Source organism: Silurus aristotelis, assembly GCF_946808225.1.
Source record: "Silurus aristotelis genome assembly, chromosome: 21".
NCBI lineage: Eukaryota > Metazoa > Chordata > Actinopteri > Siluriformes > Siluridae > Silurus > Silurus aristotelis.
The window spans coordinates 6,149,916-6,177,860 of record NC_139594.1 but is presented as its reverse complement, the minus strand read 5'-3'; the positions used below and the strand labels follow the sequence as shown (position 1 = coordinate 6,177,860).

The 27,945-nt window shown below is 39.9% G+C and overlaps 2 protein-coding genes and 1 long non-coding RNA gene across 12 annotated transcripts in view; 1 reads left to right on the top strand and 2 right to left on the bottom strand.

Annotated features, from left to right (window-relative positions):
* Positions 1-825: 825 nt before the first annotated feature.
* On the bottom strand, positions 826-23,023 carry kank2 (KN motif and ankyrin repeat domains 2). Its single transcript, XM_083524359.1, has 12 exons — positions 22,596-23,023; positions 11,441-11,518; positions 9,643-11,022; positions 9,326-9,529; positions 9,144-9,249; positions 8,231-8,974; positions 8,056-8,143; positions 2,581-2,800; positions 2,069-2,211; positions 1,346-1,546; positions 1,117-1,215; positions 826-1,014 (listed from the first exon to the last, which is right to left on the bottom strand). Exons 2-12 carry the CDS (start codon positions 11,475-11,477, stop codon positions 961-963), a joined length of 3,276 nt encoding a protein of 1,091 aa, XP_083380485.1. The 5' UTR covers positions 11,478-11,518; positions 22,596-23,023; the 3' UTR covers positions 826-960.
* Positions 11,659-18,396, top strand: LOC310717012. Its single transcript, XR_014530719.1, has 3 exons — positions 11,659-14,485; positions 14,963-15,780; positions 15,857-18,396. It is a non-coding gene; the product is annotated as an uncharacterized lncRNA (long non-coding RNA).
* A 904-nt stretch (positions 23,024-23,927) lies between the features above and the next one.
* The window catches only part of dock6 (dedicator of cytokinesis 6), a 55,005-nt gene continuing 50,987 nt past the window's right edge, over positions 23,928-27,945 (bottom strand). For all 10 annotated transcript variants that reach the window (XM_083524259.1, XM_083524256.1, XM_083524254.1 and 7 more), the window contains 8 exons: positions 27,785-27,799; positions 27,209-27,334; positions 26,975-27,064; positions 26,587-26,823; positions 26,343-26,486; positions 26,153-26,259; positions 25,893-26,069; positions 23,928-25,145 (listed from right to left, as the gene is read on the bottom strand). In XM_083524259.1, the coding sequence (XP_083380385.1) occupies positions 25,103-25,145; positions 25,893-26,069; positions 26,153-26,259; positions 26,343-26,486; positions 26,587-26,823; positions 26,975-27,064; positions 27,209-27,334; positions 27,785-27,799 (939 nt within the window). In that variant the 3' untranslated portion in view covers positions 23,928-25,102. The remainder of the gene's footprint in view (positions 25,146-25,892; positions 26,070-26,152; positions 26,260-26,342; positions 26,487-26,586; positions 26,824-26,974; positions 27,065-27,208; positions 27,335-27,784; positions 27,800-27,945) is intronic.

The following is a 27,945-nucleotide window of genomic DNA, read 5'->3' as shown; positions in this document are numbered from 1 at the left end:
ATGCTCTAGTAGTTGAATGAAAACAAATATTCACATCCATGCTCCAAAATCTAGCAGAAACCCTTCTCAAATGTAATCTGGATGGGATGTCTAAAAATACATATGGACACGATAGTCATGTGTCCAAAAACCTGTAGCTATATAGTATATTTTGTAGGATCATTGCGATTACAGGATATTTTATTCTCTGTTATTGCAGTACATGCCCAATTTCTAGACATGTCTCTGTCACTGAAGGCTTTTTTATTTATTTGTTTCAGAGCTATGAAACATTTAGAATTCAATAAAACTCCACTGTTCTTTATGATTAACTGATAAAGATCATTCATTAAATTCACTTACTGCCACTCTGCAATGGCGAAAGATTCCCATCAAATATAAAGTGAATGCACTCAAAATGTGGTGCAATAAGAGAAAAATGAAGCTGGTTTTTACATTGCATATGTATAAAAATATTTACTTGTCAGTTTTAAGTTTTATAGTAGTTTTTTGGCATGTTGCTTGTTTAGGTTACATTTTTTAAATCAAATTAAAAATGTAATAAATGAGGCCCCAGGTTTGGAGAGTTGTGTGTAAAGGACACACTGAACCCACTAAAACATGCAGTAGCATACAATTAAGTGATAACAGTGAATACTTTATATATATATATATATATATATATATATATATATATATATATATATATATATATATATATATATATATACATACATACACACATATATGTATGTATGTATGTATGTATGTATGTATGTATGTATACACACATATATATATATATATATATATATATATATATATATATATATATATATATATATATATATATATATATATATATATATATATAAAGAAATATATTTGTATATATATAAAGAAATATATTTGTACAGATCAACTGTATGCACAATTAAATTACAATGACAATACACCCATACAGGAAGCAGCCTTATTGTTTCATTTTAGGATTTCTGATGGTGGGGATCCCACAATTTGAGACTTTGGAGACACCTGAGAGTAAGAAAAAAACAAATGCTTAAAACGATATACACAATAACAAATACAGCATGCTTAATTTGCCTAATAAGATCAAGTTGATGTGAATTTGCTTACAGGGGAAGGAGGTTTGGCAAAATTCAGATGGGCATATAAAAGCACAGCAATGTCATTCTGACTAGCCTCTAGTGCAATAGAGAGAGCAGTGCTGCCGTCCTGATGGAATAAAGATACGAAAAGGAGTATTTTGTAAACAACATGATTCACGTATGCACAGCTACTTTTATATAATGATGAAAAACATATAGCACTTTTTTTATAAGAAAAAATCATATAGTGTACCCACATTATCTGTGAGAGTGGCATCACATCCTGGTACAGAAAGCAGCTGGCGCACGATGTCTACGTGACCATGCTCACAGGCACACATGAGGGCTGTAGAGCCATCATCGTCCTGCAGGTTGACCTGAGCACCGCAGCAAAGTAGAGCTCTAACCATGTCTCCTCTGCCATGACTCACTGCCAACATCAGGGCAGTTTGCCCAGCCTAGAATGTGCCAACACACAAGAAGGCACAGTTCATACTTATTTATATCTCAGTTGTCCACCTGTGATTGGATCACTCAGGAAAAATCATTGTATTACATCTGAACAAGGTGAAACGCTTTATGACCTCATGCTCTATTTGGCAGAACTGAGAGTCAAATAGCTCCTTAAAAAAAAACGTGTCTTTAGAATCACCATTTTTCAAAGGAGATACATTTTTTTCTCATGTTTTAATGTTTCATGTTTAAGGTAAATGTTTTAATGTTGATCACTTGTGATTCAGTAGAGAAAATACATTGTGAAATATACACCGACCAGGCATAAGGTTATGACATTATAACACTGATTTTTGCAGTAAAAGGGGGGGGGATCAACACATTATTTGGCAGGTGTTTATAATGTTAAGTCTGATCGGTGGCCATAAAGCTATTATGTTAAGCCTGCTCGGTGTAGGTGTTCCCATAACTAACTAATCTAGGAAAAACTGAATTGTGTTACATTCTTTAGCCAATAGGGGGCGCACCTGACTAGCCTTGGCATTGACATCTCCAGTGCGAAGCAGCTGCAGAACCGTCTGAAGGTCGCTTTCGGAGTGGAACGCAGCCAGAGCCGTCAGCATGATAGCCGTGTAACCAGCCTTGTTCTGCTTATCTGCATTACATAGTCCTGTGAAAGCACACACAATTTTGTCAGCTGGCGAGCAAAAGGAATACCATCTCCATGGTACATACATATACATACACACACATATATATATATATATATATATATATATATATATATATATATATATATATATATATATATATATATATATATATGTGTATGTGTATGTATATGTATGTACCATGGAGATGGTATTCCTTTTGCTCGCCTGAACTTATTTTATACATAAAATAAGTTCAGTCACCATGTCATTGAACTTTCCTGGTCATGGAAATGTACAAATAGTATAGTTACATGGCATTCATTACTGTTAATGCAATGAATACTCCATTTATATTCAAGATAACAGAGTCCATTAAAGAGACTGACCTGTGTCCAGCAACAGTTTAACCACAGGGAAGTTGGAGTGTGAGACAGTGTAGTGCAGTGCTGTGTTTCCATTCCCATCAGCCATATTTATCACAAACTCCAGCAGCTGAGGTGAGACAGAGGCGAAGGCATCCATGTAGGCTCGCACTACTGCTGTGTCCGCAGATTTATGACATGAGACACGCAGCCACTCCTGTAATACTGTGGTGTAGGCTGTTCTCTGGAAGAAGCATAGTTGCAAAAGACTTCAAACACATGAACAGTGAATGCGGCTAGAGCAGATGTGGGGTTGCAGTAAGAATAAAGCATTGGGAGTGGGTTTGTCCATAAGGAATGTAAATATATGCATGGGGTGAAAAATATGAAAGAAACGCTACATGAAAAGATATTTGACCTTAAAGTGATTAAATCCCCAATAGAAACTGGGCAGCACTAGCAAGTTTTATAGGGTAAATACAGTGGAACCCGGTTAACCCAGCCATTAGGGGGGCACAAGCCAGTGTACTCTTAGTGCCGGTCCCAAGCCCGGGTAAATGGGGAGGGTTGCGTTAGGAAGGGCATCCAGCGTAAAACATGTGCCAAATCAAATATGCGGATCACAAATGAGAATTTCATACCGGATCGGTCGAGGCCCGGGTTAACAACGACCGCTACGGTATCGTTAGCCGACAGGGTACCGGTGAAAATTGGGCTACTGTTGGCCGAAGGAGGAGAAGGAGAGGAGGAAGGCGTCTACAGAGACGGCAGGAAAAGGAGCAGTGTAGGAGAGTAGAGGTTCGGGTTGGTACTTTAAATGTTGGTACTATGATGGGTAAAGGGAGAGAGATAGCTGATATGATGGAGAGGAGAAAGGTAGATGTGTTGTGTGTGTTTAGGAGACCAAGTGGAAAGGGAGTAAGGCCAGGAACATTGGAGGTGGGTTTAAACTGTTTTATTATGGTGTGGATGGGAAGAGAAATGGTGTAGGGGTGATTCTGAAGGAAGAGTACAGTAAGAGTGTCGTGGAGGTGAAGAGAGTTTCTGATAGGGTGATGATCGTGAAGGTGGAAGTTGAAGGGATGATGATAAATGTCATCAGTGCCTATGCTCCACAAGTTGGCTGTGAGATGGAGGAGAAAGAAAGATTCTGGAGTGAATTAGATGAAGTGGTAGATGGTGTACCTAGGAAAGAACGATTGGTGATTGGGGCAGACTTTAATGGGCATGTAGGTGAAGGGAACAGAGGTGATGAGGAGGTGATGGGTAGGTATGGTTTTAAGGAGAGGAATGTGGAATAGCAGATGGTGGTAGATTTTGCTAAAAGGATGGAAATGGCAGTGGTGAACACGTATTTTAAGAAGAAGGAGGATCATAGGGTGACGTATAAGAGTGGAGGAAGGTGCACACAGGTGGATTATCTTCTGTGTAGGAGATGCAACCTGAAGGAGATTGGAGACTGTAAGGTGTTGGTGGGGGACAGTGTAGCTAGACAGCATCGGATGGTGGTCTGTAGGATGGTTTTGGAGGCGAAGAAGGAGAGGAGGAAAGTTAGGTTTGAAAGAAGAATAAGATGGTGGAAACTGAAGGAGGAAGAGTGTAGTGTGAGGTTCAGGGAAGAGGTCAGACAGGGGCTTGGTGGTGGTGAAGAGGTGCCGGATGATTGGGCAACTACTGCAGGAGTGATGAGGGAGGCAGCTAGAAAAGTACTTGGTGTGACATCTGGAAATAGAAAGCAAGACAAGGAGACATGTTGGTGGAATGAGGAAGTGCAGGAGAGCATTAGGGGAAAGAGGTTGGCAAAACAGAAGTGGGATCGACAGAGTGATGAGAAAAGTAGGCAGGAGTACAAGGAGATGCGGCAGCAGGTTAAAAAAAAGGCGAAAGCCAAGGAAAAGGCATATGAGGAACTGTATAAGAGGTTGGACACTAAGGAAGGAGAAAAGGATTTATACCGATTGGCCAAGCAGGGGGACCGAGCTGGGAAGGATGTACTGCAAGTTAGAGCAATAAAGGATGGAGAGGGAAATGTGTTGACTAGTGAGGAGAGTGTGTTGAGAAGATGGAGGGAGTATTTTGAGCAGCTGATGAATGAGGAAAATCAGAGAGAGAGAAGGTTGGAGGATGTGGAGTTGGTGAAGCAGGATGTAGATAGGATTAGTAAGGAGGAAGTGAGAGCAGCGATTAAGAGGATGAAGAATGGAAAGTCGGTTGGACCAGATGACATACCGGTAGAAGCGTGGAGATGTTTAGGAGAGATGGCAGTGGAGTTTTTAACCAGATTGTTTAACAGGATTCTGGAAGGGGAGAGGATGCCTGAGGAATGGAGAAGGAGTGTGCTGGTACCGATCTTTAAGCATAAGGGAGATGTGCAGACCTGCAGTAACTACAGGGGAATTAAGTTGATCAGTCACACCATGAAGTTATGGGAAAGAGTAGTGGAAGCCAGGCTGAGAGAAGAGGTGACCATCTGTGAGCAACAGTATGGTTTCATGCCGAGAAAGAGCACCACAGATGCCTTATTTGCTTTGAGGATGTTGATGGAGAAGTATAGAGAAGGACAGAAGGAGCTGCATTGTGTATTTGTGGATTTAGAGAAAGCGTACGACAGGGTGCCGAGAGAGGAGTTGTGGTATTGTATGAGGAAGTCAGGTGTGTCAGAGAAGTATGTGAGGGTGGTGCAGGACATGTATGAGGACAGTGTGACGGCAGTAAAGTGTGCAGTAGGTACGACAGACTGGTTCAGGGTGAAGGTTGGACTGCATCAAGGATCGGCCCTGAGCCCTTTCCTGTTTGCAGTGGTGATGGACAGGTTGACGGACGAGTTCAGACAGGAGTCTCCCTGGACTATGATACTTGCAGATGATATTGTGATTTGTGGTGAGAGTAGAGAGCAGGTTGAGAAGAGCCTGGAGAGGTGGAGATATGCGCTGGAGAGAAGGGGAATGAAAGTCAGTAGGAGTAAGACAGAGTACATGTGTGTGAATGAGAGGGAGGGCAGTGGAGTGATGCGGTTGCAGGGAGAAGAGGTGGAGAAGGTGGAGGAGTTCAGGTACCTGGGGTCAACAGTGCAAAGTAATGGAGAGTGTGTTGGGGAAGTAAAGAAAAGAGTGCAGGCAGGGTGGAGTGGGTGGAGAAGAGTGACAGGAGTGATTTGTGATAGAAGAGTATCTGCAAGAATGAAAGGGAAAGTTTATAGGACTGTGGTGAGACCTGCGATGTTGTATGGATTAGAGACAGTGGCATTGAGTAAAAGACAGGAGGTGGAGCTGGAGGTAGCAGAGCTGAAGATGTTAAGGTTTTCGTTGGGAGTGACGAGGATGGACAAGAATAAAAATGAGTTTATTAGAGGGACAGCCCATGTAGGATGTTTTGGTGACAAGGTGAGGGAGGCGAGATTGAGATGGTTTGGACATGTGCAGAGAAGGGACATGAATTATATTGGTAGAAAAATGCTGAAGATGGAGCCACCAGGTAGGAGGAAAAGAGGAAGGCCAAGGAGGAGGTTCATGGATGTGGTGAGGGAAGACATGCAGGTAGTTGGTGTAAAAGAGGCAGACATAGAGGACAGGGTGGTATGGAGACGGATGATCCGCTGTGGCGACCCCTAATGGGAGCAGCCGAAAGAAGAAGAAGAAGAAGACAGTGGAACCCGGTTATCTCGCCCTCGGTTACCTCGACAACCCTGTTAAGTCGACGTTTTTGAAGTGGAACCGCCAAATTCTCGCTTTTTCTAAACATTTTTTATCGGTTATGTCGACTTTTTTTTATGTCGCCGAACCCTGATATCTCGAGCACAAGGGGGGAAAATTTGCCATTTAACGTCGGTTATCTCGGTGCAGCCGCAGAAGAACTCGCAGAAGTGGCGGAAAAATCAACCCTTACAGCTGCTACAGGTGTTGTATTGTATACTGGTGAATCTCTGCTGTTAATTAGTGCACATATGCCTTTTGTTGTTAAATGTTATGCGATGAACGGGAGGCGAAAGCCGCGCTAACGTGGGATGAGCAGCAAAAGCATAGAATGAACACCGGCAGGATCGGGGGGGGGGATCCGCGGTGCGCTTTGGGAAGAAAAGAGCAGCCGGTGAGAGAGTGCCGGTGGGAAGACACGTACCGGGATACGCATGAGCGATAACAACCACCGCTGTGAACCAACATATACCAACAATAACGGACAGTGAGAGTGTGGAAGTTTAAATAGGAGCTGGTGATGATGATAAACGAGCACCATATGTGCGCGATTAAAGCCGGGAGCTTCAGAGAAAGCGGCCGAAAAAAAACACCTGACACGCTGAAGGGGGCTGAAGGGGGCTGAAGGAGGCGTGGCAGGTGGATTCCTGAGAGATAAACATCTACTGTATGTATTTTTATAGCATGCCTTCATCAAACAAATCGCTGCAACGCTGTTGTGTAAAAAAAAACCCTTCAAAAACACGTGCATGCACATTCTCATTTATTAACGCACATCATGTACATAAAGAAATTTCAAGCACGTTAATATACTGCCGCCATTTTGATTTTCGTTTATCTCGATCATCGGTTACCTCGATGCTTTTTGGCGACCCACTAGGACATCGACATAACCGGGTTCCACTGTGTATAAATTGAGGCAAAACTGACTAAAGCATTAGCGCTTAAATTGACAAATAAATCAGAAAAATTTGAGAATTCCTAAACCTTTCAAAGGGAGTAATTTACCCTTCAGTTTAAACAGAAAGGTTGCGTTGAACATAGACAGATGGCAACATCAAGCTGTAGAGATTCTGCCCAGTGGCTCATAAAGACAGCCATTAAGTAACCTTTCAACTGAATGTTTGAAAAAGCATAGGCTTCAACTTTCACCGTCCAAAGAGGATATTGTCATCGTGAAATTTGAAACAAAGTCAGGAATTAGTCAATACATGAATCTGCCTAAAACAAGCAGTGGGCAGTGAAAACATTTAACTTGGAGATGGGGGACCAAGGTGGAATAATACTAGAAAATCATATAAAATACTATTTCTTAATGATGTTTTCCCTTTGCCAGGATAATGGTAATGTACCAATAAATACTAATTAATTAAAGCAAGATAAAAAAAATTTGTATATTGTTTCTAACAACTTCTTACAATCTGTTTTTTTGTTACGTTTTGCACGTGTACTGCTCACTAAAGCTTATTTCTGTATATTTTCTAGTGTATTCGTTGTTTTTATATATGCACTATAGCCAAAGGTATCTGGACATCTGAAAACATTTAAATGTACTGTTTGAATGTCCCATTTAATGCACTTTGCAGTTAAATATCAAGCCCTCTTCGGAGAGTGTTTTTTGACGCTTTATACGAGCTATATAGAATTACTAAAAGAACCACTTATGGCCGTCATAGTCAGTTGTCCACAAACTTTGGTCATTATAGTGTTAATAGCATTATCACCTGACCAGCCCTATTAGGTTAATGATAACTGTTGTATTATGCTATGTAATTTTGTAAAATTTTCGCTGACTAAAATTACATACCGCCCCCTGTTGGCTAAAAGCATTTGGTTCACCAAGTGCTTTCTTCAAGGTATAAAGAGCTGTCATGAAGCTGTCACTCAGCTCCCCTCTGAAACAGAAAAGACAATGATACATTAGTTATATTATAACACTCATTGTTGTTTATAACAATAACAAATGATGAATTTCACAACACCTGCTTTCTTGTGTAGGTGCTTTGCTTGAGCTGGAGCTTTCAGATGGACTGCTGACTGGGGATTTGCCGATCTCCTGTTGGCCAGAAGCCTCTAAAGTCTTCAACTGCACAGCTTGCTGGTGTGAAGTGAGGTCCGTGGTTTGTGATTGCTTATCATCTGGATGAGAAGCACCAGTGGTATGTGACAGAGGAGTGGGCTGTTGAGTGGTCAGGCCTGAGGATTCTGTCGGCCTAGAATTTTGCTGGCTATCTGAGCTGCTGGCTTGGGGTTGGGTAACAGTTTGTTTCAATGCCATGGAGATTAGAGATGATTTAGTGGAACTCGGTTCAGGGCAAATGGCAGTGTTTTGGGTTGAATGTTGCTGAATGGAATTTGATTCCGACGACTTAATAAGAATCGCTTGAGGAGATATGGCAGTTGTAGACGACTGGTTTGCAGAGTGCCATTTGTCAGAATCTGTAGCTGGTGAGGTTACCACATGTTGACATGTGGCTGTGTCTAAGGCTGGTGATTGTAAACCTGAGCCCTCACTAAGTAAAAGTGGGACATTGCTGTGCTGGTCATTTACTGTTTCTGTAGATTCGGGAATTACAGTGACAGAAACGGCAGAGCTGCTAACAAAGGTAGCCTGAGGATGATGAGCTGGAGATTCTGGTAGTTTCTCAGTGGCTTCATGATATTCGCTTGCATCACTCTCATCATCTGAAGTCTCAGAAGTGCTTTCTGTTGAGGTGGACTCATACCTGTAGTTCATATCTATAGTTATTTCTCTTATTAAAAAAATACACAAAAAATTACCAAAAGAGCACAAAAACAGTGTAAGTGCCACTAACTAACTTCAAATCGGAAAAATATATACTATATAAGAATTACACTGACAAAATGCTCAAAGTTATATAACATTAAATTTACCCTCCATTTACTCCTGTGAACTGCAGATTCTTCTGAATTGAAGAAGGGCATGGTTCTCTGTCTGCCTTATGCTTCATGATTGATCTCAAGCTGGATTGAGGAGAGGCTTTAAAAGAAATGTAGAGCCTTATTGTTTATATTCATGTACAAAACAGACAAAATATAAATGAAAAAATAAATACCTGGTTGTGGTGCACTTCCATGTGAGTGCAAAACTTCTTTGGCGAGTTGCTGTTTCTGTTCACCATCTTTAAGCCTTTGGCAAAGTGGAGCTGCTTGACTGTAGTTTGTCTCCGCACCACTGGAAGGGCTGGTGATGGACACCGATGTGGACAATTCACTTCTTAGGACCTCTCGTACCTGTTTGGCAGTTACTGCAGTGGATTCTGCGGAAAGCATAGGACAGAAAACATTGAAAGCTTTAAGGGTGGATGATTACACTTTTTAAAGAACAAAAAAATTTTTTAAAATGTTTTGGAATTAAAGTATCAATAGATACCTTCTGCATTCAGAGGCTTTGCATATCCTCTATGAGGAGTATCCTTCAGCAGGGGTGCAGATAGGGGTCTGGAGGAGGTGCTGCACTGCTGAGATCTGAGCACTAACGTAGGCTGCTCAAGTGTATACACCTGGATCCCCACTGTCCTTTGTTGCTTCTCCTGGCATTGCTGGGTATAGCTGACCATTGTGTGGAGCCCAGCAGCTCCTAGATCATGCTGTTCCTGCCAGCCCAGGCTGGTGGCCCTCACAGCATGATCGGCCTGCAGGGTCCCACCCTGCCTCTCCTCCTTTACTGTATCTATTTGCATCTGGGCACTCTGTAGCTCTTGCATAGTCTTTCTCAGCTGCACTTCCAACTGGCCCACCTTGGTCTTCAGAACTTCTGTCTCTGGAAGGAAGCCCAAGTCTTCTTCCCTTACACCTACACCCACATGACAAGTATCTTTCTCCTTATTTTCCGGACCCACACCAATAGTTCGAACCTCCTTCCTGGTTCCTGGCTGAGCACTGCCTATGATCACGGTGTCTTCTATTTCACAGCCAGAGTCCTGACGTAAGCCATCAGGGGTGGTGGGTGAGAGTCCTTCTACCATTTTATTGGTACTAGCCTCCACTTCCTCTTCTGGAATATCAATGTAGAGCTCACCACGTGTGCGTCCACGATTGAATCCAAGTGTGTGGCCCAGGAACTTCTGACTTTTTAACTGCACACTCAGCTGTCGCTTTTCCTCCTGCAGCACAGAGATCTTCACCTGCAGCACGGGAATGGTCTTCACTTGCTCTTCCAGATCCCGGATCTTCCTAAGAGCCATGGCCATTTGCTCACGCACATGCTGTAGATGGGCTGGAGTGGGCGATACAGGTGTGGACAGGCCTGAGCTAACAGGTGTGTATGAACTTCCTCCTCCCTGAGCACGATTGAAGCTGTGGGCACTGGAAAGAGAAGTGTTGGAGCCAGCAACACTGCTGTGCATGCTTCCTAAGTTGGAAAAGCGCTTGTCCTTCTCTTCCTCCAGCTTTCGCCGTGCATCAAGCAGAGTCTTCTCCACACGGGCCGTGCTAAAGTTGGGTCGCTGAGAGGTATGATAGCCAGGTGCACAGTATGAATATGACGAGTGACGGCTGTCCATGCTGGCATTGGAGCACAAGGACTCAGTGGAGGTCCACCACGAGCCAGTGTACCCATAGCCACGTGGCAAAGAACCATAGCGTGGACGTCTCTGAACAGGGACCCTCTTTATTGTGTTACCCTTCTCAATGTCATTAACATATTTAAGGAAGTCTAGATCCAAACGATAACCATAGGGGGTCTCCACTGAGTAAGGAGCCTCCGTGTCTTTTGTATGAAGGGAAGTGGGGCCTGTAGAATTAATCTTTCCTGCAGGGTAATCAAGGTAATCAGTGTTTAACGAGCAGAAATCTCACTCTAATCTCTCAGCCAGACAAAAAAAACCCAGCATCAATAGTGGGCTACAGAAAATAATGCCACTAAATAAAGTGTGTAACTATATCTTTTTGTAACAACATAAATATTAAATCAATAAAAAACTTTTGCATGGCAAAAGCTTTAAATAAAACATGACATATGCAAAAGAATTTTAAAATTCATAACATTAACTATGAACCCAGATGTTTGCCTCAGACATAGTAATGTGAGTGATCATAGGGTACCTTTAGATTATTTTTTGGTAATTTGTTTTTCTGATTGTGTGCTTTAATCAATCAATCAATCAATCAATCAGTCTGTCTGTCTGTCTGTAAGCAATGCTAAAATGTTTAATGCAAAAATAACCAACCTGGAAAGCTGGTGTCCATGTGTAACACTTGAGCCATGATTTAATAGCTACCTCTTGTAACACCATCACATAAAAAACCTAAAAAAGGACAAAGAGACAGACAGACAGAGAAAGAGAGAGAGAGAGAGAGAGAGAGAGAGAGAGAGAGAGAGAGAGAGAGAGAGAGAGAGAGAGAGAGAGAGAGAGAGAGAGGGGGGGGGGGGGGGGGGGGGGGGGGAGAAAGAGAGAGAGTTACTGCATTCAAGTCATGAGCAACTTTCTCATCATTCACCCAGTGACACGTAAGGCCAGCTGCCTCCACTCAGAAAAACACCACAATGTGGGGTCTACAACACTTACACAAATGGCCCTGGTCAAGAGGGTGTTTTTGTCTATTCATTGTAAAGCAGAGAAGGAAGCCAGCAGTCAATGTCTGACAATGTGTACTGTTAGAATGGGGTTCAATCACTGTTTATTACTAGCCATAGCAGATCATACAAGCCTTTCTGACTTGATTTGCTTTCTTTCTCTAACGCTGGGATTGCTTTTTAGAGATTGTTTCTGGGTATCATACTTAAAGGAAAGAGGATGGAAAGGAAACTTTTCCTGGCAGCTACAGTAACTTGAGGAGAAAGAGCCTCTCGTTACAACCTTATTAGGAATCATTTCTCTCTCGATAGTTCTCCATATAGAGGTGCTGGAAAAAGAAAATGCAAGCACACTCTCGCTCTCTTCCTTCTGTCTATCGCTCTCTCTCTCTCTCTCTCTCTCTCTCTCTCTCTCTCTTGCCTTCCATCTCTGTCCAACTTCTTTTTTCTTTGTTTTTCCTTTTCCAATACCTCCCTCATTCTCATTCCCCTCCTTCTAGTCAGCTGAGGATCAGGAGATTGCAGATGACTGCTCTCTCCTTTTCCTCCATCCTGTCTCTCAGTGGTGAATCCCAACTCCAGCAGAGACTCATTCCATGTTTAACACAGTTGTACCAAACAAAGCATGCTATGATTCAGAGAAAGTATGCATATATTCATAATAGCCTGTATCTCACTTTGCACACAGTTACTGAAGCAAGATTGTTTTCGAAAGATACCTTTTTTGAGTAATTACTGTGGGAAAAAAAGGTTGTGGGTGTTGTGTACGAGTTATCACTCCCTAGGCTATGTGTGTTTCTTTTAGTTCTAAATTGTTTCAGATCTGAGAGTCCTTTGTTCACTTGAGGTCACCCATGATCAATTTTCCTGTTTAAACATAGCTTTTGCTTTCTGTTTCACACCAAAAACTTTACCTTGAGCCTATCCAAGGCTGCACCAGAGAATCAAGAGCACTCGGAAACACTGACAAAACTCAGGCAGTATTTTTGTGACCTTTTTAGTGAACAAACAATTACTTTTTCCCTACTGCACACAAAATTGTCCACTGGTTACAGTGAACAGGGATCTTATATGACTAAATTGATTAGCAAAAGTGGACTATAGCTACAGCGCATTTATATTCACAAGAATTTGTTTTTCTTTTGTTTTTTCTGTGTCATTTTGTACATTCCTTCATACATGTGTGCGTGTAAATGTGAAAAACCCAGCAGGGGGGTACAGGAAAGACTTTCCTGCGAACCAGATGATAAAGGTATAATTAGTCCAGCAATATGACAAGCATCTGAGTATTGTCCAAAATATTTTCTCCTCTCAGAATGCTTTCACACTTGTTTGGTCTTTCTATACTTTTTCTAAATACCCTATTTTCTCCTCTCCATCTCTTTCTACTGCCCCACTTAAGACATCCACTATTCTTCTAACTCCATGTTTCATTTCCTTAGTGTTCTATCCCCTAGCGCTTTACCCCTTATACCAAACAACCCTCCCCCACTAATGCCAGCAACGTGATTGCCCTGAGTAGAGCAGTATTAGTCGGAGAGCTTATGGTATGGTATGTGTGTATGTGTAAGTGTGTGCATGCATGAAGCAGTGACCTTCCCCCCTGCATGGCAGACTATAAACATTGTTTAACTTGTTGATATTGAACAGAGTGTGGTGACACGCATTCCCTTCACACGATGCTGCATGAGAGATTTTACTAATTTAAGTTTTCTTATAGTTAAAAAAACACGCCCCAGACAAATATCACACTCTCTGTTTTTTATTTCACACTCAGTACTTATTTCCCTGATTCAGTACTTACACACAATACAAGTGTCTGGTAATGCTGGTTGCCTATTAAGGAAGGAAACATCTTTCAAACAGTTAGCACCTTTCAAATGTCCCATATCCCATAATTAAGAAAAGCTATTTAGAGTTTAAAGGAAAACCTTTAGTAAAAAGTCTATATTAAGGATAAAGCTATCATGTAAGCTGAAGTGTAAACAGGCAGCTAGTCTCCTAAAGCATAAATTATACAAAAAGACTTTGTAGAGTGTGTAACCATGAAGAAATTGGAAAACATAAAGAGTTGAACTGGGGCGAAGTCAGAAAGGCATTCCTTGCATCCAAAAATCACTGCCTGTTATTGTGGTTGTGTTTGAAGGGGTTTATTCAGTGCAAAAATGATTCGCATGTCTACCTCTCCACCCAGCACCAACCATTCTTTCCTCCTATCCGCTTTCTGTACTCCTCCCTTTCGTTAGGGTGGTGTCTCAATTTTGAAGGAAAGTAATATGGAATTCATGAGCTGCACAGTCCAGAAATGGCTTATTTGACTCAGACATGTAATGGCCATGTGTGTGATTTTTTCCCAGGATAACACCAGGAACGCCACACACCCTGAGCTGAAATGCATCAAAATATAAACTTGGAGTCTAAATAGATCTGGTATCTGTGGGAGTAGAGATCCAAATACCATCTCTGAATTAAAAATGTTACTGGGCTCCACATCTTTACTATTTACCATCACAAACACTACACCTCCCCCTCACCCAGGTCCACAAAATCATGAAGCTTGGCAAGTCCTTCTGATGTCTGGGAAAACTCAGCACAGCAGCATCGAGCAAAGGGTTTTTTTTTTTGCCAAAAAGTATTAGTCACTGCTAAGTTCATCCCCCAATTCTACAGTTTTTTATGTAACCCAAACTGTAAATATGTAGTTTCTGCTCTGTTTTTCTTTTTACATAAATTTACATCGTCATGAATTTATACAGACTAATTTACAAATGTTTATATAACGTTTCCAAATGAATTACATTCAATTCCCAAATGAATTTTGAGGCGGCTATAAAAATGTGAACAGACATAGTATAAATACATCAAAAACCTAGAAAGAGCCTTTGTTGAATACAGTATTTAGAGCCAGCACGTGACAGGCAGCACTGTGTACAGAAATATCACATCACAAATACAAAACAGAATGCCTAATTTTATCTTCTTATATTGGCTATAAAAGTGTGGAACCTGTAATAATGTCTCACACACTAAATTTCAAATATACATTAAACATTTAATATAAATAAAACCCAACAGTAGGTTAATCATTTGTATTTTCCAAATTCATCTAACATACTTTATATATTTCCTGTTGTATATAATATATGCTGTTCAGTCATACTATTAGTCATACTAGTGAAAGCAAGATGGACAGGGTTCTTGGTAGAAGAGACTGCTTGTGCCATTTTCTTACTTATAGCTCATTTAAGAAAAAACTAGCTGATGTGCTACACTTAGTGTTTGCATTGAGAACGCTATTAAGCGAACTAATGACTTAAAGTTTAGTAGCAACTGTAAAGAAACAAAAAACTGGTGTGGATTAAAATACACAAAGCCCAGCCACTCTCTCTATCATTCCACTAACCTCCTATTGACAGCTCGAGCTTGATGACCATGACCCAAGATGAATGTTCACACCTTATACTTGATTCTGTTTTAGTGGTTTCAATGACAGATCCACATACTAACATCTTCGATGCAGTAGAAGTGTGGCCTCTCAGTTGTGCAATTTTGATGATGATCATATTTATAAAACTGATGACCTGATAATATGATTATAAGCTGTTAACCTTTATCCTACCAAGAAATGTTACTATTAAGATAAAGGTGGTCTCTTTCAAAATGGCAATGTTTCCATCCAGGAGACACAAAGGCTCACTGAACAGTTTGGTGAAAGATATTATCCCTGGTTTTTTTTTGTCTTTATTTAAAATGAAAAAATGTGCTGTAATTCTATAATCCTATAATTTAGGATGATAATTTGCAACACCAGTTGATTTATTCATTGATAGAGACTTTAATGCACTTTTTTTTTTTTTTTTTTTTTTTACAATACTCCGGATTAGGGCGTCTGCTAAATGCAGTAAAAGTAAATGTTATCATAGACTATGGCCTTTGTAGTCTCCTGAACACAACCCTGTTAAATGCTCTCCCATGGTAGAGGTTTCAAACAATGTAATATATATATATATATATATATATATATATATATATATATATATATATATATATATATATATATATGTATTAGCGCTCTTCCCCACCATCATCAAAATAAGAATGAAGAATGATGTTGATCTCTCCAGTACAGTTTCAGATACTGAGCACTTGTCTCTGTGCTAATGCTCTCCAAAGGTCTTCTGGAAGTTTGTGGTAAACTTATTATGGCACTGGTAAGATTTTCCGTTCATTTGTCACCTATCTATAGGCCACAGATTCTCTCTTTTGGCATTTGTCTGTGACCATAATAATGTCTTGATCAATGGCATCAAGATTTCTTGTTTTCCTCAGAATGCATTCTTCAACAACCCACTGCTGAAAAGGGTGAAATATGAAAATTCAAATGTTAGTGGGCTTGTTAAATTATTCCATCTTGGAACAGTATCATGCCTAGAGCTGAGAACATTGAGTTATATTGTTCCAGGAGTTCAATCATTCCAGTGCCTGGACAGAGAAAAAAAGCGAGAGAGAGCGAGAGAGAGCGAGAGAGAGAGAGAGAGAGAGAGAGAGAGAGAGAGAGAGAGAGACCTTAAAGAAGAAAAAAGTGACATGCAGATCACAAAAGCACCATTCATTCTGGCCCTAGCTCCACAGCTGGTTTTAATAGACAAGTGAGAGGGAGAGACAAAAGTAGAGAGAAAGAGAGAGAGAGGTTGACTGAACATTCGGGTACGCTGAACTGTAGCTCAGAGGTCTCATTCTTTCTCTGATACGCCAGTATCATGCAGCGATAAATTAAGCTGTCCTTTTATTCCATGTCTACAAAAAAGCATTGCCAACTAACAACTGTTTAACAATACAACAGTAGTAAATTCACATACTCTCTCAGTACACCGTGTCTCATGCAAAGTATGCCTTCACACTGGCTAACAAGCGAACAAACAGACCTCACTTAAAGAAAACATCTGCAACATGAGGGGGCAAATAAGAATGTTAAAACGTCCTTGCTTATATCCAAATTAAAATCAATGTAGCACATACGTGAACAAGAACTTCCCCTCAACCAACTGTAATTAAACTATAAAGACAACACACACAGGCATGGCTCATTACCAATGAATGCATATGAGTACAGGTCAGAAAGAGTTACAGGAAAGGGAGCTGCAGTTCCCCTGGGACAGAGATACAAGCCCCTACTTCCTTCCAACATAGCTTAGGAGCGGCATAGATCAGATGAAGAGCACTAGAAAAGAACCCACATTATAATCAGAGAACGCAAGAAAAATTTAGTGCAATTTAGAGTAGCCAATCTACCAACTAGCATCCGAAACCAGAGAACTTGAAAGAAACCAACATCAAAACTGGGGAGTATGTGCACAGAATCTCCACACAGACACTAATCTGAGTTTAGGATCAAATCAGAAACCCTGGAGCTGTGAGACAGGAATGCTACTCATTGCATCACTGTGCCACCAGGAGATAAAAACAAGAGAAAAAAAAACATACAAATTGAATTTTTCAATAAATAAATAAATACGCTACAGACAGATAAAGCTCCAGTCTGATCCCAGTAATTTTTAACAGCCTTGTAAAGCCTGCAAAGTAAAGATGAGGTGACTGGGAGAGGCTTAAAAAGAGGCTTAGTTGAAGCTTGGAACATGAATAGTACAATCATAATTAACCTCTCAAAGCAGATTAAATAGTCTCGTAGTGAAAGATCATCATCATATTCTAAATCATTCCTTTGCCAATTTAGGGAGGAAAATTAAATATTAGAAGACTACACAGATAAAAAACTGGGTTATAGCAGGACATTGCAGAAGACCATAAAGAAGGTTGGTTGGTTAAACACTGCATTGTGCATGAAATGTTTTTTTTTTTTTGTTAAGAATTTCAGAGAGTTTGTTTTCTCAAATCAGGCCAACAAGTTGCATGCACTGAAACGGGCTCAATGTAACAGCCAACATGAAGAAAACCCTCTGGCCACACTAATCAGTCCTTGTGTGTATGAAAGGTTTATTGTCCAATTCCTATAATCTCCCTTGTTTGTAAAACAAAGGGAATGTTGTATATTCAATTGAATGCACTACTACTCAAATAAATTTCTTGATAAATATGTTAAATATATTAATATATTATTTTTTACTTTCTCACATTTATTTACTCCTTTCTTTAAGTAAGAGGTTTATTATTTTTTTAAACCTTTTACGCTTTTGTTTTTTATTTATAATGAATTTGCTACCTAATAAGTAATTTGATATCTTTTGGGGATATCAATAATTTTTTATGCTTTGGTGATTGAAAGCAGTTGAGGGCAAAAAAAAAAACACCAAAAAGCAGAACCCTTACTATCTGAATTCACCAAAATCACACAAACACACAAACACACACGCACATACGCGCACACACACACGCGCACACACACACGCGCACAAGGGGGCTGCTTTTTACATTAGGGAGTGGTTATGGAGGAACCGACGATTTTTGGTGTAGAAGCCAAAGCTCAGAGCCCAGAATGGGCCTCACCCTGCTCACGTTACTGCAGGAGTGGGAGAGTGAGAGAGAAAGGGAAAAAGAGAGAAAGAAAGAAAGAGAGAGAGAGAGAGAGAGAGAGAGAGAGAGAGAGAGAGAGAGAGAGAGAGAGAGAGAGAGAAAGAAAGCAGAACAACACACGTCACTACATAACTGGCCACAGCACTGACCTCCAACAGGAAACGGTACATGGGTGGGACAACAGGAATTGCTAAAGCAACAAGAAGAAAAGAAAAAAAATATCCAAAAGTAGAATTCCCGTGAGGGGAATCACATGTGGTGGAGGATAGAGAAAAGTCGTCTGGAGTGGGGAAACTTCAGAAAGAGAATTTGGAAAGAGTGCTGAAGTTGAAAGAACATATTTAGGTGAAATGATGAGAAAATTAAACTTGTGCATATGTAAATAAACATAAACTGTACTAATGTGTCTTTGGAGAGAGAAAAAATTAAATACATTTGGGGCTTGGCGAGCACACCCGAAAGAAAAGGTAAACAAAATGGGGTGGAATGGTCTCAGAGACATCTCATAGGAATGAACACACATTCAGTTCCAGACCCCGGTTTAGAGCAGTTAAATCATTGATATGCTACCATCATCTATTCAATCATAAAAACATTTTATTGTGTGATCCGCTAATTAAAGAAGCAACTAAAATAAGATACCAACAGCAGTCAACCACGGTGACACCACCACCACCACATAACACAAACATTGCAGAGTTCTAAAAATAATCACAAAGGAGCCCCAAAATATCATCATTTAATCCAAGCTATAATTTAGTCTTCTAGATTCTCCAGTAGTTCATTTAGCTAGTATTTACTGCCTTGTCTGTAATTAAGAATTAATTTTGGAATAAATATTGACACACTACATAACATCTAAGCAGAAATAGTACCAAAAAAACCCCCAGCTGATCCAAGAACTGGTTTTCCCATAATGCATTGTATACATACTTGGCATGAATAATGTCTGCAAATCTGTAACAACATCTATGTTACTATGGATACGCTATACATATTTCTATGCTTTTTTTCTACTGGTCCGTTTCTACATCAAGCTCAGGCAAAAGTATTGAACCATAGAGTTAATAAACACATTAATGGCAATATTGAAGAATACACATTCCCAAGATGAGTCAGACATTACAACCAAAACATTGCTTCCATCCTCATATTTAGTAAACAGTATCAACATCATAAAGTAAACCCTGTATTTAACTCCAAACTGCTCAGAGATAAATCCATGAAGTAATGAATGACTTGATAAGGAAGTAAAAATGTGATGCATAAAATGATGCAGTTACAGATTTAGGTTACATCACCCCTTTCTGATGTTCAGATGTGAACAAAGCTCTTGACCCGTATCTACATGAATTTATGAACTGAATTGTCGCTAGTTAATTAGTTGATCAAATTAGAGCATGAATAAGCAGGTGTACACTCACTGAGTGTTATTAGAAACCAAATTCAACAGCCTTTGCTCCCTCACTCTGCACCATACAAAACCTGCAGATGTTTCAAGTGCACTTTGATGCAGTGAAGCAACGTTTTTCCACATCCCAAAAGTGTTCTACTGGATTTAGGTTCTGTGACTGGAAAGGCCTCGAAACCGGGCGATGCCTGCTTTGTGACAGGCTGCATTATCGTGCTGGAAATAGCCTTTAAAAGATGGGTCGATTGTGACCATGAAGAAATAAACATAATCAGCAATTATGCACAAATTGGCTGTAGTAAATAAAGGTGCCAAGAAAACATCCCTCGCACCATTACACAACCTCTACCAGCCTGGATGGTTGACACAATGCAAGTTGGGCCCCATGGATTCATGCTGTTGGTGACAAATTCTGACCCTAGCACTTGGGTGCCTGAAAAGAAATCAAGATTCATCAAACCAGGCCATGTTTTTTTGCTGGTCTTGAACAGTAAACCGGTGCCCACTGCCTCAAGGTTCAACATTTTGTGCATACTGAGATTCTTTTCTGCTTACCACAATTATACAGAGTGGTTATCTGAGTTACCCTAGCCTTTCTGTCAGCTAGAACCCATCTGGACATTCATTTATCTTTCTTATCAACAAGAGCTGCCACTCACTGGGTGTTTTTATTTATTTCCCCTTTCTGTTTAATGTCTAGAAACTGTTGTGGGTAAAAATCCCAAGAGATCATCAGCTATAGAATCAGCCCATTTAGCACTATCAATCAGATCACAGTAAACATTCAATGGGATTATGTTGTGTATCTGTATTATTTTATACATTCCACTGCTGCCACACGATCAGCTGATTAGATAATTACGTAACTTTGTGTGAGTGCAAACATGTTTTTATCAAAAATGCCCAGTGAGTGTATATCAATGGCGTAATAATACCCCAAAACAATAATTCAATACAATATATTTTCTATAGATTTGGCACAATGTAACATTTCAATTCACAAATCGCAGTGTCCTTATAGAAATCCCTGTAGTCTCTAAAGATTTACGAGCTTGATTACGTTTAAATGTTTATAACACCAGAAGTAGTATAAATGATTTATTTTATTATGCAGCCTGCTTTTATTCATATGTATGGCACTTGATAGACTTATAATTGAACTATTTCGTATAAATGAGCAGCTATGGGGTTAAGGGTCTTACTCAGGGGCCCAGAGTTGGCAGCTTTGTGTGGATGGGATTTGAACTCACGACTGTCAGATCCAAATGACCTTAACCACTAAGCTACTACACATCATATTATTATGGCCCTAGATAGGCATATGGATGGATGGATAGATGGATATGGAGGGATGGATGGACAGATAGCTTAGTTAATTTACTTTACTGACAACAGAGGAGAGATTTTAGATTTGTGAAAGATATTATTTAAAGAAATATACTTCTTCAAAAAAATTAATTATTCTCAATATTCAATAGATTTGAAGGGTTTTAAGTACAAAATAAACTGTCACTGGGGTGGTACTATATATTTATATATTTATTATAAATAAATACTTTTAATATGCCCATTTACCTACATAAACTGCAACATAAAACAATAGGAGGTCACCATATGTTGAATGTAGTCAGATTGATGGATTATTCCCTATATTGAGATTGCAATAAACAAAAATATTGGCTTATTATTAAACTTATTTCTATTTCTTCCACTCTTGTCTTGTTCTGTAATCATTAATTTCAAAATCCAAAAAATAATATAAATTGCTTATTGAAAAATACAATATTATTAAACCTATTGTGTAGATATTTTCTATTATTTCGAATTGGTAGACATTTGGCTGTATTTAAGATATGTAACTATTTTAAATGGCATTTTTATTTCTTTTTCTTTTTTTTGCAGTCCAGTGATATAGTGAACAAAACAGAAAATGGACAAAATGTGTCCCATCAAGAATCTCACAGGAAAATAATAATAATAATAATAATAATAATAATAAAAAGAGTTTAATAACCTTTTTTTGTACTCAAACCCAGTCACTTTTTTTATGCAATCTTAAAAACAAAAAGTTCCCACTTCAGTTTGCCTGAAAAAAAATTTTTACTTGAGACTTATTCCAAACAATAAATCCTCCTCCGAAGTATGAGAGAAACAATAGACTAGTGATCAGAGTAAGACTTGTAAAGTAACGGATCTGAACGCGACGCAGGAATCTACTGAACATCTGGAAGTAATGAAAACTCTGAAAGCAGCAGTCCCACCCTCTCCCCTGAGCCCAGGAGATCACTCTGCACCTCCAAATCCGAATAAACAACAAGAAAAGCCATGCAAAAATACTCTTTAATCACATGCTGCGAATCAAAGACTATTTTTTAACTCTTTTTTTTTAACCTTTAAAAAAAAACATGACTTTTCCCCTCTGAGTAGAATTGTGCATCTTTTCCTTCTTATGGACCCATTCCTGTGTAGATGTTCCACCTCAAATCAAATAAGATGAATTATAAACTAATATTTCCCATAGCAGGAACGTACTGGATGTGTGTAGAGCAGCTGCTCTTATTGAGATGCCTAGAACAATACCTAATGCCTATAATAAGATGGGAAATCCATTGCGCGCGCGCGCATCCAGTGAGATTTGGTTAAAACATGTGAACTGCGATTAATGCTGAAATAAAAAAAAATATATATATTTTAGAGCTTCCACTGAGAAGACCAGATTTCCCGTTACTTTGTTCAAAGGACAAAAAACAACAACTATGACATCAGAATGGCAAATGAAATGCTATGGGGAAAAAAAAAAAAATCACATCTGTCTAGATGAGAAAATAAAAAAATCATATGATCAAAAAATGAAAATCTAGCTTACCCTTTCCTTGTCCCTTCAGCCGTGTAAGGCCAGCAATCTCACTGACAGCGAGACAAAAACACTGCAGCCAGAGCAGGAGGACACAAACCCCCCCCTCCCTCTGCCCTTAAAGGGCCAAGAACACTCCATAAACCCACGAGCGCCACCACAAACACATATACAAACACACAAACACACAAGACACACACCTTGCCTTAATGTCCAATATCAAAACAGCATTATTGTGCTAACCACCAGACTAGATAGAACTCATCATCTATACAGGCCGTTTTATTATTATTTTCTTTTAAGCTAAAGTTATGATCCAAACACGTCCTAATGAAAAGCAACACTTTATTTTATGAATGATTCATTAAAACAAGCGGTCAGGCACCCCTGATCATCCTCAACATAAAATCCTCTAAATCCTGTCCACTCGCTGGAATAGTCGAATGTTTATTGGAGCCCAGGATGGTGGGTTGCTCACACATGACATCATATTTTCCCCTTAGAGAAGCCAAGTATGCGTAGACCTACAGCTCAGTGAGGTGGAGAGCTTTAAACAGAGTCAGTCTGGTTTTCTAGAAGATGAAGAAAGGTTTTAAAACCTGGGGTTGGAGAGCAACACATATTGCAGGATGAAGAACCATTGCCGTGGATTGTGTAATGTTTTTAACGAGTGTTTAACTTCGGGACAAGGGGGTAATTTGGTACTCGCGAAACAACAAAAACAAAAATAATTTGAAATCGACATCAGATTTGTGCAGAAAGATCAATCCGGATCTTAATTTTGACAACGAATAATATTCCTTATAATGCTAATCGGTGTGTTCAACAAACCTGGCATTAGTAAAAATAAAAAGATCATTAGATTTTTAGTCATGTTACCTTTCATTTGCCTGGGCATTAAAACCAACAGACAACATTTGTGATAACACAAGTCTTCTGTTTTACATCAGTTAGAGCACCACTCGAAAAACCAACCAGTGTAAATCGGTAAAAAATGTTCATTAAAACAAACAAAAAACCCACAACGATACAAATGAATCATCTTAATTATCCGCTTTATCCTGGTCACGATCTTGGAGGATCCGCAGATTATTCCACACATGGCATGAAGCGGGAATACACCCTGGATTTGAAACTGGTGCATCACACAGCACCATACACACATTCAAAACTGATTCACGTCTAACAGCATCTTAGATTCTCCCTCCAGCATGTTTATAGGGAGACAGGATAAAACCCTGGCAGAACCCTTTCAGACACGATGAGAACTTTTGAGAACCGTGAGACAAACAGTATTTTGAGTTTGAGAAGCTAAAATGTGTTTAGTAATAAAGCACTTCAACGTTGTTTACGGATTAAGAAATTTAATACAATTAGTAAAAAAACTAAACAAAACAAAAATGTACAGAAATAATAAAAAAGAAAATTATCAAAAGAATTGAGGCCAGTTTTTTTGTACAGTATTTGGACAGTAGCAGTAATGAACAGTAGACATCACATGGGAAGTAAAATTCAATTATCCATGTGAATTTAAAGACTAACAGTAGTTTCACGAAGAGCGAACCACACTGCGGATTTTCACCGTCGAGGATGTTCAGTCTGTCTCTGCCTACGCTTGCTCTAAGTGACAACATTTTTGTGCAAAAAAAAACAAAACCCAAAAACAATCTAATGATCTCATGAATATACTGGGTGAGTGCAGATATATGAACAGGTGGCAGTGTAAATATATAACAGTGCAGTGTAAGAGCCGATTCTAGCTCCTTTTTTTCCTATACAATTCCAGGTTTCAATGTGGCCAATGGTTATGAGGTAAATGATTAACGTGGGAATGTAAAAGTCCAACAGTTTGAGCCAAGCCTCTTAGGGCATAGGGAGGAGGATTTAAGTAGTTATCATTCACGCTCCCAGAGCAGAGAGAGAAAAGTAACCAGTTCTGTTTAGACATAATGTCGAAGATAAATGTTATCTTTGGACATGGTGGTGAAACATTAAAGCTTTGGATGGGCTCAGATTCACAAAGTGCAAGCGGTTACTTACTCTATACTACAGGGCTCTTGACTCATCGCTCTCGCACACACACACACACACACACACACACACACACACACACACACACACACACACACACACACACACACACACACACACACACACACACACACACACACACACACACACACACACACACACACACACACACACACACACACACACACACGGAAAGAAGGAAGTGCAGCAGACTATTTAGATTCCCATGTTGAGCAAAACCTAAAATTACCACCAGTCTGCTTGAAGAGGGCTCAATTTTGAAGCGAGTCCCATGAGACTGCGTGAGCCATCACTGCCCTGCCTCTGGAGAGCCAACAGGGCTGTGTTTATACCACAGATAACCCTTCTGAGTAAACATAAGTTCAACTCCAATGAGAGAACAGCACAGAGTTAATGCCCCAGCGTAGGAGAAGGCAGTCTGGAGCCTGGGCAAGGGGGTTGGCCCCTACTTCTCCTTCGGTAATGTTTTAGCAGTCCGTCCGTCGAAAGCTGGACCTACTGAGGGAATTCCTGCAGATTGGAAAGGAAGAAAAAAGGAAAACAGGGTCACATGTCAGCAAATCTGACTGGAAAGACGAAAGCGTTCAGAGTGAGTGAGTGAGAATCGAGTGACGTACTGGACCCAGAGCTCAAAACACAATAAACAAATATATGCATTCAGACTTACAGACACATGTACGAACATATTTCTGGATGAGGACCAAAAGTTGTGTATGCGTTTCCTACCAAAGACATGTACACGCACTCCTACTACAACATTAATATACACAGCTTCCTGTACTGCTATGTTTATTTAAACCCAGTAATTTACATTATGCTTTTTCCGTTAGCAACGTCTCATAGCTAATTGTTATTCAAAGCTCCATAACAGAGAGGAAAAAAACGATAAATGAATGAAGCATGGCTAGTGGTCATCACTTACGAACATTTTCCAGGGTAAAAGTTTATTTTGGTACTAGGCAGGCGATTATCCGTAATTATAGGCATAAACGGCACTTGGATATTACGAACCCATTTGTCAACGCGAAACTCTAGCGAAGCTATCGAACATCTGTCAAGTAGAGAAGAATCATCATCAGTCCGCTTGTCCTGCTTTTACCTCCTACAGACCTGCTATCACCTCCTACAGACCTGCTATCTCTTGTGCTGACTGCTGCATTGGCAGAAAATGTTTCAAAACTATTAGGAAGGAAAAAGAACCAAAAAATGTTCGCCATTCATTCGAAGAAGAACAAAATCATTCAAAAGTTCCTTTACCTATGTGTAGGAGTGGTAGGCAGTATCTGTATGGCTCGATAGAGCTGAGGAATCTTGCGGTTAATGAGAGGGTACAGAGCCTCCTTCAGCTTACTGTAGTTCCTCTCTAGTTCCCTGTGATATTCCTTCTGGTCTGGGCCAATCAGAGCCTTGTTCTTCCTTAAAGCATCCTCACATCTGCAATTGTCAACATTTGTGGTGAGTGAGTAAGGGAGTGTGTGTGTGTCTGTATGAGTGTAACTCGTAAGTCGTCTCTTTACCTCTTCATGAAGTCCTTAAAGCAGAGTCGCAGTTTGTTATGATGTCGAAAGAGTTTTGGGTCTTCTGGAATTTCCGACAAGAATACCTGGGCTACCTCGAGAGGACCCTACAGACACCACTGACGTTAATGAAGTTTATAATCTACATAGAACTAGATACACCACACAGCATAGGCCATTAAAAGCTTGCCTGGTTAACTGTGGTGCCCACAGAACCCTGAAGAACCATCTGCAGCATCTTGGAGTCTGCAGGATCCTGGTGTGTGGCAAAGGCTAGCTCTTGAGTCTTCTTCTGCATGTCCTCAATAGCCACTTCAATTGGAACAAGGATTATCTGACAAAGGGAGAGATCACATTTTAACAGACTTTTTAAACTACGCAAACACACACACACACACACACACACACGCACACACAAAAGTATGTGCTGGTACCTCTTCCTTTTGGATGACGTTGATGCGGGTCTTGATGTAAGGAAAAGCGTGTGAGGTGGTGAGGATGGTCTTCCGCTTGTACTGCTCGTGCAGGTCACCATGCGCACGGCCGTCTAGTGTAAACGGTGTGCAGTACATGAACATGCGCAGGTTGTAGTTCTTGTCGAAATACGTGATGCGCTCCTTCAGCTCGTACGTGTCGAAGAAGGGCTCCGCGTACGTAATTTGAAGGTATGCCTGGGGACCAGAACAGAAAGAGAAAAACTTGCTGGTCAAAAAAAAAAAAAAAAAAAAAAAACAGCAAAGAAATTGAAAGAAAAAATAAAATTAAAATCTAAACAGCCAAATTATTACAGAATTATAAATAGGTAAAATTTTCAGGTCTGACCTTGTTGGGGTCCAGCTTATTCTTGTCCACAGGGCTGGAGTCTTTGATAATCTCCACAATATCATCACCAAAGCGCTCGGAGTAGAATTCCTAATCACAATACCAGTGTACAATATTTAGGAAGTTTCATTTTGCTGTCGGTATGAAATTATTAAGGAATTTGTGACTAATCTGTAAACAGTCGCTACAAAAACATGTATTGTAATGATGGCTGTGAGGAGGAACGATACTTGCCTCCAGCCTGTGTGAAATCTCAGCCAGTTTTGTGATAGAAGGTTCCTTATACACAAACTCCTGCTCATCTAGGTCACCAAAGCGGCACCCATAAAAACCCACACGGAAATATGTCCCAAACATCCTCTACACCCTGGGGGAAGTAAAGGAAAGTGAACAGAATAGAATAGAATAGACAGACAGATAGAGATATTAGAAGCAAGAGAAGAAAAAGGGAAAAATCTTTATTAAATATCAATAATCTTTAATAAATCAATGTTAGAAATCAAGGTCAGCTGGTTGCATGAGGTTCTGGTTGCACTCATTCTTACAAAAGTGTGTGAAAGGACTACAGTGTTAAAGAGTAAATGGGAAATTGTTGACCTTTTTATGCAATAGCTTTTTTCTTTTCTTTTTTAAGTTACACTCACCAGAGACATCCATCCAGCACAGACCAGGACAAGGACATAACGGGAAATAAACACACAAGACAGGGAGAGTGTGTGAGAAAAAACGCTGACACCTGGCAGTTATAAGTAAGCTTTTCATAGTATGATATATGCAGTGCGATTGACAGAAATATATTAAGAGCTATACCTCCCATCCTGAACTCTGCACAGAGAATCAAAGCAGCACATTGAAAAAAAAAAAACAGGAAATAAGTGAAGATCATCTCTGCTAGAAAACAGTGAATTTAACACTATGCCTAGAAAATGCAAGTAGAGACAGTCTGTTGACTTGCTATTCGATTGTCAACA

Bases quoted from the DNA above. Each gene is read 5' to 3' on its own strand.
- kank2 (XM_083524359.1), bottom strand. From the start codon at position 11,477: ATGGCTCAAGTGTTACACATGGACACCAGCTTTCCAG. The intron at 9,250-9,325 runs GTATTTATTTTT...TTTCTTTTAAAG, and splicing joins TGGAAGTGCACCACAACCAG to CCTCTCCTCAATCCAGCTTG. The intron at 1,547-2,068 runs GTGCGCCCCCTA...GGCACATTCTAG, and splicing joins TCAATGCCAAGGCTAGTCAG to GCTGGGCAAACTGCCCTGAT.